The sequence below is a fragment of the Diuraphis noxia genome, unplaced genomic scaffold, assembly GCF_037042655.1.
Source record: "Diuraphis noxia isolate RWA-SAM2 unplaced genomic scaffold, SU_Dnox_SAM2 contig0004, whole genome shotgun sequence".
In the NCBI taxonomy this organism is placed as follows: Eukaryota; Metazoa; Arthropoda; class Insecta; order Hemiptera; family Aphididae; genus Diuraphis; species Diuraphis noxia.
In genome coordinates, this window is record NW_028301714.1 from 70430602 (window position 1) to 70444325 (window position 13724).

At 23.8% G+C, this 13724-nt stretch overlaps 2 protein-coding genes and 1 pseudogene across 2 annotated transcripts in view; 2 read left to right on the top strand and 1 right to left on the bottom strand.

The window, feature by feature from the left end:
• Positions 1 to 13724, bottom strand: part of LOC107169535 (uncharacterized) — a 101642-nt gene that overhangs the window by 18901 nt on the left and 69017 nt on the right. The gene's annotated exons all lie outside the window — the stretch shown is intronic.
• LOC149056444 (uncharacterized) lies at positions 6607 to 12665 on the top strand. The gene is made up of 8 exons (XM_089226547.1): positions 6607 to 7039; positions 10205 to 10419; positions 10494 to 10703; positions 10851 to 11117; positions 11217 to 11431; positions 11529 to 11691; positions 11829 to 11931; positions 12511 to 12665. The coding sequence occupies exons 2-8, from the start codon at positions 10206 to 10208 to the stop codon at positions 12614 to 12616; spliced, it is 1278 nt and encodes a 425-aa protein (XP_089082673.1). The 5' UTR covers positions 6607 to 7039; position 10205; the 3' UTR covers positions 12617 to 12665.
• Positions 7650 to 9794, top strand: LOC149056445 (uncharacterized; annotated as a pseudogene).

Genomic DNA, 13724 nt, shown 5'->3' on the forward strand with positions numbered 1-13724 from the left:
ATATGTTCCAGAGATAAATGATTTAGAGAAATACATCCTTTGTTATAATTAAATGGACTATATATTTGGTTATTAACATTTTTTACTGTTTAATAATATAAAATCACAATTTATACGTAAGTATTAAAGGGCCATTTTTAAGGTCAATCTATACCAAACAGAGTAACTTGCACCGTTAACTTAATGATAAAACGCTTAAACATTGTCCTCCCTATGTGATATTGTTCACAACCATGATAAAGATGCACAGAAACTGGCTTCTTGCCTTTGTGAAAAATCTCAAAAAATAATAATAAATATAGTCCATTGTAAGCTTCAACAGAAAACAATTATCTTTAATACACCTCAATCGTTAATCATTAGACCCCAGTCAGTACTGTCTGTTATACTAGTCATTCTACTGTTATGTATATAGAGAATATCACATAATTTAGCCTTTTTTTTAAATCATCGAGTGTAACGAAAATATACTTTTATACAACATTTTTGAAACATTTATGTTACGACAAAATAAAAATATTTTCTTTGAATTTAAGCATGATTCGAGCTCATAATGTTTTCATATTTACTATTAGTAGTGATATGGTATTTATAATAGTAACTACCTAATTTAAGCTGTATTCTATAGACAAATATATCGCACTACGAATAAAACAAAAACTATGAAATAAGTAAATTAATAAGACGTAAAATCGTTTGTTCAAGATATTAATAATTTTCTTTTCAATGTCCTCAATCATTATAATATATATATATATATATATATATATATATATATATATATATATATCTGTAAACCCGTTATTTTGTAATTTTATTAAATTTATTACATTAAAAAAACACTAATAAGTAAATCACAAATAAATAAACATTTCCATATATAAGTTAATAATATACAAATTACATACTATTATAGGTTAGTACAATATATGATTATCAAAAGTAATAAATGTGTAAATATATTTATTTATATTACATTAAGTATTTAAGTTGATACATTTTTTATATAACTATAAGTTTTAGAAGTTCAGTAAAAATTTGATTTTTTTACCAAACATCAAAAAATAAATGGGGATGAACTACAGCATGCAATAACTAATAAAAAAATATTAAAATTTATGTCGATGAAAATTATTTTTGAATAAAAATAAACTTAATTAAGTGGGTAAAAGTAAAATTTCATGAAGTCACTGTGTACATATATATTATAATATAGATTAATTTTAAAATAATGTCGTGTAATTTATTAAAGGTAAAACTGTTTTCAAAATCATTAATAGTAACGAAACTCTGTAAGGAAGAATAGTTACTATGTTATTATTGCTATTATTATGTCTTCTGTTTTTTCAACGTATAAGCGAAATAGCATTTGGAAATTTGTGAACCTTTAATTTTAACAAGATTCTAGTAATAAAAGGTAATATTGGTAATAACACTTATACAATTTGCACCAACAAATATAATGTGCAATTACTGCATTATTTTTAAATAGTTTAGTCAGCACTTGGTTTTTATTTTCGTATCAGTTTTTGAAATAAAACATCATGACAGAAACGACTAGAAAGAAACAAACCAATTTGTCCCCTATGTTATGAAAAACGTCGATTTTCTTCTTAGCTATAAGTACCCGGTCACATTGTTACAATATGCCAAAGAATGTATGCATAATATATAGGGCATGTTATAGAAATATAAAAACCATAATAAAAAATAAACCATAATATAAATACGAAAAGATACAACGACTATAACAATTTAATACGAACTATATAATGTATTGCAATTTTTATATTCAAGATTACGTCTAATCAATTTACAATTTTTATTTTTAGTTTGACAATTCGTAATTAAAATTTGATAATTACAAATGTTAAATTTAAATGAATAACCTTTAAATCGTGTTATGGTATTTATTTTATTTCGAACAAAAATTAATTGATTAAGTATTTTATAATATAATATTGGTAAGTAAGACGGAGACACACAAAATATAAAACGTTTTCAAACTGAAGTATAATTCTAATTCTGTACAATACGATTACCAATGCATAGAGACCACAACAAAAACACGTAGATCTTATCGTTATTTTATTATCAAAGATACAAACGTGTGTGCTTTGTAATGTACAATATGTATACTAAAAGGGTTGAACAAAACAAAACAATATACATGTTTTTTGTTTATTTGCTCGCGGAATACGTTTATAAGTCTTCATAAAATAATAATTTATTTCATCATAATTAATTATATAATATAGTTAAATGTTTGCTCAATAATCAATAACAACACTGGCATCATAAATTATGTATAACGTTGCTGGTTATTACTTATTTACGTGATGAATTCCATAACATCTCGATCCTGAGTAGTTCTATGAATCAAATCTTGCCGAAAACTGAAAGGTCTCGCTGTATAAGTAAATCATTAATAATTCCGATTTCTTACGTTTTATGATTATTTTGTATTGATAATACCTATTATTAATTTGTGACCACAACGGAGGAGTAGCATATTAATTATGCAAATTAAATAAACATCAAATCAAAAACAATAATTCCATATCATATAGTTATATAAATTGTACACGCTGCGTACAGTATTATTGATCTTGTTTTATATGCCGTATACATTATTGATATGGTATCGATACACTGAATTTCTTTAAATGATAAGTTATTTTGAAAGGAAAAATATCAAAAACTGAATTAGGTTTAATATTATTATCCTTATTAACGTGCTAAATAGTAAATTCCAATTCAAACGTTCATTTTTTATTTTTTTTATACGTCTGTAAGTTGAATTACAAAAAATAAAAAATAAATAAAGGAATATTTTATAAAAAATACAGTAGGTATACATATTAATATAAATTTAATTACTTAATGAAGTATAAATAAAATTAGAATGTAAAATATGTTAGCTATGCAAGAGTTATTTTGATTTAGTTCGCATGAGTTCGGTGCAATATTAAAATATGTCCATAACGTTAAAAATCATGGGATTATTATTATATTTGTAATATTTTAATAAACTGTGGCAAGATATTGAACGAAAATGTAAATTTTAGGACTTTCTTTGGCATTCAAATTATGCACTAGAATTTTTTTGTGATGGAATTGTATTATATAATATAATTTAGATAAAAAAAATACATAAATACATAGAAAAATAGAAATTTTAACAGGACTTGAAAAATATTTGGTGTCGAATAACTCATGTTTTTATATTGTTCTTTTTTTACTACACTACTAGTCACTACTTACCGCTGTAATATAGTACTGAATTAACTTCGTTGTCAATCAAACTACAAAATGTGTTATTCATAAAATGAAAAATGTGCATAACACTAGGTATTATGTACTTAAATAATATTTTAATGTATAAATATATAATTTATATTTATAAACATTAGAATATTATTTGTGATTTACATAAAAAAAAAAAATTAAAATTAATTCTATATAAAAACTTGAATACTTTTTTCAAAAACAAACAATTTATTAAAAATGTATGGTATTATTATTATTATTCAATAAATAAATTTTTAAGTTAAAATTTGCAGTTATTACTAATCATAATTTTTATTTATAACGCTTAATTCATTGATATAACTTTTAATTAAGGCTCTAAAGTTGAGGCATTTTTTTTTTTCGAAACTTAAAATACGATACTCTCCTGGCCAAAAAAAAGCATGTTAATCTAAATAACTAAATTGGTTTTTGCATTTTTACGCATTTCTTGGCTTGATTTACTTTTAAGTGATTTTTTGACATTTTTCGATAATTTGTCCACATTTTTTGTCATTTTTACTGAATTCCCACTAGTGTATAGAAAATGTCGAGTTTATTGAAAACCCACAATTAAATTATATCATATTATTAATAATAAATGATTTAAAAAATCTATTTTTTTTAATTTAAATCAAATAGTTGTAATTTTTTATTTCATTTTGTGAGGACATTTATTTTTTTGTAACTTTTATGTCATATTTTGAGTAATTTTAAAGCTTTTTTAAATAATAATAAATATTTAAAAAACGTATTTATATTAATTTAAAACAAATATTTGTATTTTTTTAGGTCGTTTTTTGAAGAATTTTTTTGGCGTTTTTATGTCATATTTGCATATTTGGTTAGGTTATTTTTTAATGTTTTTAAGGTCATCAACCTCCAAGCCCTAATTATGATGCTTACTGAATATCATTCGTAAGTACGAATGATTAATATTTATTGTTAATTAATAGTTTACAAATAAAATTAATATTGTATTTTGGAAATTAACCAATACGTAGTTTTTGAAGTACAACTGGAATAGGTAATACAATATAAATAATGGGTCTGGTACCTAATTTAATATATATTTACGTATTCGAAATTTTATTAAAAATGGTGTATAGCTGATGTATGAACTATTTTTCAGTGTAATTTATATTAATATACCAGAGCGGCTTTTTTTATATAATATTATCATGTATAGTCATAGGCTGAGTAGTCGGTCTGGAAATGGGAATTTTCCAAATATTCTAATGGCTCGGTAGTTAAATTTAGATTTTATTTACAAAATGCATAGATTTTTCAACAATTTGTATGCATTAAAATTTAAAAAAAATATAAAAACTATGACACTATTGTATTATTTATACAAGAATATTACATTTTAATAGTCTCGTATGAGTACGAGAAAGAAGTATCGAATATATGTTTTAAATATTACATAAATACGGACATCAAATAAAATCAAAACAATATCTCAACGCCACTTTCGGATGTTTATTTTCATAATAAAACGCTCGGATAGCGTGTGATTTCGACTGCATTCAAGCATAACTGATTATACTAAGAAATAATAGATATTATGACGCATTGACGCTGTGCCTGTTTAAAGTTGTATACCCCAAGTAACAATGGAATGTTTTTTATACGTTTAATAAATATTACAACATTTCAAAAATAATGTTTTCAAAAAATATATTTTTTTTATATTAAATAAATATTAGATTTATAAGATTTTTAATAAAAGATAAAATAAATATCAATATAATGTTTATTATTCAATATGTTTTTCTAAACATTTTAAAATATTAAAAAAATATTAAGTTATAATGTTTATTTTCTATCATTTTTATAATGTTTAAAATATATAATATTAGATTCTGATCGCCTTTACATCATCATCATCATCATCACATATATCATCATATCATATATATCATCTATACACTGGACCATTTATCTCCCAAAACCAGTTATTTGTAATTAAATTATTTAGGCTCTGAGGTATGAATTAATAAATTATTAGAACAATTGTTATTATACTGCTTATATTTTTTCAACCCCTGCTATACATATAGTTAATACATAAATATGCAATTCATTAATGAAGAAACTAAATTTAATTTTGGCTCTCAAATATTGAGTTTTTTTTAAACTAATAAAATGGTTGCCATAATTGCAGGCTATATAGATTATAATATTTACTATTATAGTATATTATTAATATATACTTTTATGGTAGTATGATAAATGAGTGTTGAAATACATATGATAATGGCCAGCATACAAACTATATTTTTACAAATCAAATCAAAAATAAAATAAAAATAAAATCTTTTAATAAAATCAAATACTTAGGTATGAACAAAATGTCACAATTACAATGATCATATTTTATGTAGTGTTCCTACCAATATACCTTATTATATTATATACCTATATTATATTGTTACCATCATCAATCCAATTTTATATAATATTTTAAGCCAGTATTTTTTACTTGGTCAAAACATTTCTAACTGCGTGTTAAAAACCTGGGTAGTTTATATTTATTTTAAGAATAAGAGTCAAAATTAAAGGTTTAAGTATTAAATTTATTTTAACAAATATATGCATATTTGAAACTATAATTATAGATCAGTGTCTTCAGGAATCGCAATTTAGGATAATAGATATACATTATTTCAGAAATATCTGGTTTTAATAAAGTCCAATTTAAATTTTTAAGTTATGTACATTTTAAAAATCATATGTCAAGTGTAACACTCCTTCCGATTTTATAATTCCCTACAGCTAGAGCTTAATGTCTATGTTGATTGCTTAGATATATTGTGTAGGTATATGAAATATAGATACCCTCTCTGTTATATAAATATTAACATTATTAATGAATCGACCTTAACATAATATTTAACAAGATTAATAGGAACAAATATTATCCCTAGCTCCTATTATTAATATATTGATGAACATAAGCCCAAGTAAACTGAATATATGAAAACAGAAAATAATAAAACATTAGAACCTAGAAGGCTAGAACAATGCCTAAGAATCAAAGATATTAATAATAATAATAAAATATGTTATAATATTAAGTTCTCAATTTCTAATTAAAGACTAATAACTAATAAGTATTAAGTAATAGTTAATGTAGATAAGAACGCAGTGATTTTAAGTGATAAGGATGACTCTCTAGTTTTATTACTCTATGCGCTCTAATGAAATCATAGATAATAAAGATTATCTATGAATGAAACAGAATTTATACCTACCACGGTTATCTACACTAGATAACCGTGATACCTACTGATGCAGTAAACGTACCGTACCGTACTACCGTTGCGAAACGTTGCGCACTTGCTCGATATCATACCACACGCACAACGGCCGGCGGTAATTACTAATTATATCGTTATTAAAATATAAATTTAGAACGGTATGATATTAAATAATTTTCCGTTTTGGTTAAACGAAATTTTAATCAATAATAATAATATTGTATTGTGTTCGCCTTAACCGTGGTTTCATCATGGTTTAATACGTCTATAAAGTCATTATATTCTATATTTTCTTCTGTCAAATAGTAAATACTCAAATCTACAACGTACATCGCCATCGTGGTTTGCTTGTTGTTTGCATTTCTAGTTTCGTAATTCGTTAATGTTTTTAATAGTGCCGTTCGTATTACGCCGTTCAAATAGCTGTTTACCTATATACTTGTTGGCTATATTGTCTAAGAAACTCGAAAAAGTTCGCGAAGTGCCAAGTAAGAATACAAATAATAATAATGTTATACATATCTATTACCAGTATTACCTAACTATAAACTATTATTACTATTTATCATATATTTTTTAATCTAGTACAATATTTAAAAATATTTTTTTTTATTCAAACCAATATTATGTTTAATACTATCTAGTTATCAATTGTTAGGTAATTAAGTAAATGTTTTTACATCTTAAAAAGCTCATAACTAACTTTAGTTTGAGAAATTAATATTATGGTTCAAATCATTGTTGTGAACGTAAACTTTTTTATGTTGCGTGTGGGTCAGAAAGAGAGAGGAATAACAAATACTATACAAAGATATTCTCTTAATTATTTAATTTGTAGTATACCTACCTAATTTGTTAAAAATTGAATTTTTTAGTATCTGTTCATTTTTTTTCTTTGGCGTCTATAGTTTTGCTAAATATTTAAGAAATCAAAGTATAGGTACTTAATAAGCTTTCTGTTTGATTAATTAATTACATTTGCGTTAAAAATAATTTAAAATATTGGCCAACTATACCTATTATTGCATTTTAACTATAAATTTGTGAATTTTTTTTTCAATATTCAATTATTGTGTCGGGCATTATCTTGTTTTTAGGATGCCTAGACCTTTTTCTAAATTCCATCACCTATCAAACAGAAGTAAAAGAAGGCGTGTGGCCGAAAATAAGGATTGTTCTTATATGTTTGATCATTATAGTTCTTCAGATAGCAATAATTCTTCTAATAATGATAACAATAAACAATTAAATACTTCTAATGAACAGGATGTTATAAATGCACCTATAAATTCACTCAACCAGACACTTTCAAATTTTACTAACCAAAGTATTGACTATGATGAATATGATAAAGTATTATCAAGTACCTCATCTAGTGAACATGATATAATTGATGAAGATGTTTTATTGGACTTTGATTCTAATAATTTATTTCGTAGGCAATCTGTTGACCATTCGATAAATGACGAAAACTCAATTAAAAATTTCTTTCGTGTTTGGGCTGTTAAGCATAATATTACTGCTAGTGCACTATCTGAATTGTTGGTTGGCTTAAAAAAAAATATTGAAAATATAAGTCACATTTTGCCTTCAGATTCAAGAACTTTGCTAAAAACAAGTATTGTTTTTGAAAAAAAAACAGTTGAACCAGGACATTATATTCATTTTGGTTTGGAAAGTCAATTAAAACGCTTGATCTCATCATTTGATTGTAATGTCCATGAATTACATTTATTAATAAATATTGATGGACTACCTTTGTATAAAAGTTCTCCAGGCCAAGCAATTCCTATATTGGTTTCAGTTGTTAATGTCCCTGAACTTAACAAAATAGTTTTTCCCATTGGACTATACTATGGTTTTCAAAAACCTAAAGACATGGATAATTTTTTAACTCCATTTGTATTGGAAATCATAGAATTGTCAGAAAGAGGTATTTTAATTGATAATGACACTAATATGTTAGTTAAAATTCTCGGTTTTGTTTGTGATGCACCTGCTAAAAAAGATATATTGGGCATTAAAGGTCATGGTGGGTATTATTCTTGTACCAGGTGTACCGTTCGAGGTACTACTCTTAATAATAAGCGTGTTTTTACTGATATTAACTGTCCAACTAGAACAAGTGATGACTTTATTAATTGGATAGATCCAAATTATCGACTAGTTGATTCATGTTTGGTGAAAATACCCGGAATTGATTTTGTACATTCAATCATTCTCGACATAATGCATTTGGTGTACTTAGGAGTGATGCGGACCATGCTTTTAACTTGGTATGATGGAGATTTACCTTTTAAGCTATCGCGACTATTAATTCAGAGAATCTCAGATTTTATGTGTAGTGCAAGGTTACCGGTAGAATTTGTAAGAAAACCAAGGGAATTAAAATATCTTTTAAGATGGAAAGCTGTTGAGTATCGGTCATTTTTACTCTATCTTGGTCCAGTTGCTTTAAAAGGCATTTTAAACCAAGAAAAATACAACAATTTTATGACATTAAATGTAGCTATATCTATTTTGTTAAATCAAACCAGTATTCAAGACCATAAATTAAGAGATTATTCAAGAGAACTATTAAGACATTTTGTGCAGTCATTTATGATTTTATATCACCCAAGCTTCATTACTCATAATTTTCATAATTTGATTCATCTAGTCGATGACGCTGACTACTTTGCACCAATAATTCCTATGCTAACATTAGATACTATATCAGCTTTTCCCTTTGAGAATTACCTTCAACAAATAAAAAGAATGACAAGATGAAAAAATAAACCATTAGAGCAAATAGGAAATAGAATGGCCGAATTGTTAACAGTAAACGCAACACACAATCCTCAGACTTTTCAAAAATACCCTATTTACTCAAAAATGCATTGCAATGGTCCTTTGGTCCTTTCATGTGTTAATCCACAATACTCCAATATACAGTTTAGTGATTTTAAAATCAAAATTAGTTCTCCTGATAATTGTTGTGGTTCAGCTTCTGGTGATATTATAATGGTGGACAATATTTGTTTTTCACAAGCCATGAACAGTTGTGTAATTATTGGTAGAATGTTTCTAAGAAAAAACAATTTTTATACAATTCCATGTGAAAGTTCGTCTATTGGAGTATATGAAGTCGAAAAGTTATCAGAAATGCGAATTTGGCCAGTTCATGAAATTGTTAACAAATATGTATATTTTTCTCACAAAAATGCATTTATTGTATTTCCATTATTACATTCGAATAAATAATTACTTGGTGTTTAAATTATTATTATTTATATAAATAAATGTTATTTATAACCTAATCATATTTATTTTCATACTCATAATATTATATTAGAGCTAAATATATATATTATTTTCCGGCCAAGTTACATTGTATAAACTTTTTTTGTGATGTGTATAAGAGTATTATATTATCAGATTGTTTTCATAATGTATATAGCAATTATTATGTGTATAATTTATCGTTTTATATGTTTAAACATAATGTATTGAAGTTTAGGTTTTTCTATATAATACAAAAGTTGAATATTTAGTACATCGAAGTCTTTAAATAATTACCTATAGTAGGTAGTTATTATTCTTTATATTTCACTACTAGACTAATATTTATTTTATTAAAATATATGTTTATGATGGCTATAATTTGTTGTCAGCATGTGGTGTTTAATATTATTATATGATAATGAAGATGATGCAGTTGAAAAAAGTCCAGATTTAATACCAAATGGTTGGATAATTAATAAATTAAATTGTTGGTATCCACTGGATTTCAAAATATCTACAATTAAAAAATATGCAAAATCAAAAGAAAACCCCGATTATAATAAGTGGAAAAAATGTAAGATTGACATTATAGAAGAAAATATTGGTAATTTATAAATTTATGCAATCTAGTATGAATGTATTATGCAATGTACATAAATGTAATATTTATATTTTTAGACAATTATGAATATGGATTAAAACTGATGTATAAATTAAATAAGAATTCCAACCTCCATTCAGAAGTTGAAGAAAGAGGCCGTGGACAAAGATTAAAAGTTAAAGCTAAAAGATCATTAGACCAATATTACTCTTCACACTCTGATGAGGATGATATACTTCTCAAAGATAAGCCCACACCATACCCTGCATTCCCTAAGAAACAAAAAAGTAAATTGAATTTTCTAAAAAAAAAACTATTTTATGTTTTTTTTTTTGTTTTTTATTATACTGTCTAAGCTATTTTAGTCTGTATATAATATGTTTCAATCATAGTATTTTATAATACAGTTAATAATAATAATTTTTTTTAACTAGAACAGTCACAATCGTTTGATGAGACCAACAATTATTGTGATAATATTTCTCCACCAAGAAATGAGTTTGACACATCATGTTTTACCAATAAGAAGACATCAGTTCAGTCTAGCAGCAGTACTCCCTTTTCTACTCCTATACCAGATGAACCATCAAAAGATTTGAAAAAATGTAAACTAGCCAAAAAAGTTATACATTCCTGTACTTTTGATATCAAAGATAAAAGTTTATTAGAAGCTATTGGTCATCAACTTTGTAAGCTATCAGGTAACTGCACCAACATCTAATTTGAATACTATTTGATAAATTATATTTATACATACTACAAGAGTAATATTTTAACCCATACATACTATGTTTTTAAAGCTGATATGAATAAAGTAAAGTCAAGTATAAAGTATGTAAAACAAGATGTTTCATCCTTTATTGAAGATCAACCGGCACCTAATCGTCAGACAATAAATACAAATACAAATTCTGAAGAACACTATTTATCATGTTTTCCATTAAAAACCGAAAGTGAACTCTTAGCAATAGAATCAACATTGCAAAATGAAGAATTAAGCTACACAAACAAATTGGTATGTTGTATTTTTTTTTTTTTTTTTTTTTTATCATTATGGAATAATTCTAGTATATATTGTTTATTGTATATTATATACATTTTATTTTACATAGATATCAACACTAGTTTTTGCCTCTGAAGGAAAAAATATTTCCAAAGTCACTTATAGTATCTTAAAAATAATGTTTTCTGATGAGCTCCTCAAGTATTACAGCTGGAAAGGTCAAAAAAATAAAAAACCATTTTCAGAGTTTAGAATTTGTAAAGTCATTATAGGTAGGTATCTTTTTATTTTTTCATTAGATGATATTATTGTTATTATGCCAATAATATATTGTATAGAGTATTGTTTAAATATGGTATTTTATATATTGATGATGAAATAGTTATGATTTAATTGTTATTATTTAAAGGTGCTGTTAGACAAAAATTTCCTGAACAAATAAAAGATATCAGAAATGATATTATCAATAGTATTATGTCATGGCTGGCACAGGCACCAACAAGGATTGCAAAGTAATAATAACCTAGTCTTTAATTGTTAGAAAATTGAAAATATAATTATTATTGAAGAAACATTAATATATGATTTATAAGCTAATATGTTTTTTCTTAACACTAAAAAGTTATTGATCGACAAAGTTGGTTTATGTTAACATTTTCAAAAAGTTTAGATCATTATTACACAGATTAAAATAATTCCTAAATAATGAGATACCTAATTAGTAAATTATTATTTTTTATTTAATATGAAAAATAACAAATTGCAAATAATTGATTTTAAATGAGATACTTTGTTTTGATGATATTGCAAGCACTGGTTATTTAAATTTGTATGTGTAGGTATATACAAATAATATGAATTTGATGTTTTTTAGAACTATTTAAAACTTTGAAGCGTTTATTATGTTGACAAAAATTATTAGGTATAATTAACATTATAAAGATTGATAAAAACCACTTTTTATGTTTATTAATTATTATTTAGCGCATAAGTTATACAATAAACTTAAACAATGTATAACCGATACAGGAATATAAATAGTAAAATATTTTAAACCTTAAAATGATCCTCATTGTTCTGTATTTTTACAGCAAAGAAAAACAAAAAAAAAAGAAAGAAATTGCAGATTATCATCACGATGATGATGATGATGGCGACAATAATATTGCAAATGATAAAAATATCACTATAACATAATATTATTTTACATTACAATTAAAACAAAAAAAAATAACAGACATACCTATACAAGTAATTTTTTTCGATTTTATACATTTTAATTTTTATACTATTATGAAATAATAATATACATTTATATAAAACGTATCATTATATTTCTTATAAAATTTAATTGTATATTTATGAATTTTAGTTTTAAAAAATGAATCATTTTAACAATTTTTCTTTTATTATATTATATTATATTACTATAATACATATTATAAATTTATAAAAATGTATATTGTATATTAATTTAAGTAAAAAAGAAAAAAGAACGGACATATATCTACAAGTATTTTTTTTTCAATTATATATCTTAACTTTTATAGTATTATGAAATATATAAGTTTATATAAAACGTATTATTATATTTCCTATAAAATGTAATTGTATACCTATTTATGAATTTTAGTTTAAAAAAATGAATCATTTTAACAATTTTTCTTTTATATATTATAACTAAAATACATATTATGCTTATAAAAATGTGTATATCAAAAACAGAAGTAATTTTTTATTAATATATTATTATTAGTTATTAATATATATTGTATACCATTATAAAACACACATTTTATACATATTATTATATTTCTTAAGTATATTGTGTATTTATTAATTTAAAATTTAAAAAAAAAAAACGAAAAAGTCTTATAAAAATTTTCCTTTTATATATTATTACTGTATAATAATAATACATATTATATTTATAAGCATTTATATTGTATTATAACCATTGTATATATAATGTATTACAACTATATATATTTTAGTCATTACATTTCTTAACATTTATATATATTATTATATTTTTTAACCAGAGCAATAAAAAGATTTTTTTAAAACATATTTATTATTAAATACCTAACCTACCTATAGCTATTTTCAGTTATTATAATGATATAATGAATTTATTATATTAAAAATATATTTAAATGGTGTTTCTAACGGAATAAAAATATTATAAAAACATCAAAATAGTACTTAAAAAATGTTTAATTGATTTGAAAAAAATGTTTTTATGATATTTTATTATAAAAATTACATTAGAAAAAAAATGTTTAAAAAATATTTAAAATTTGTT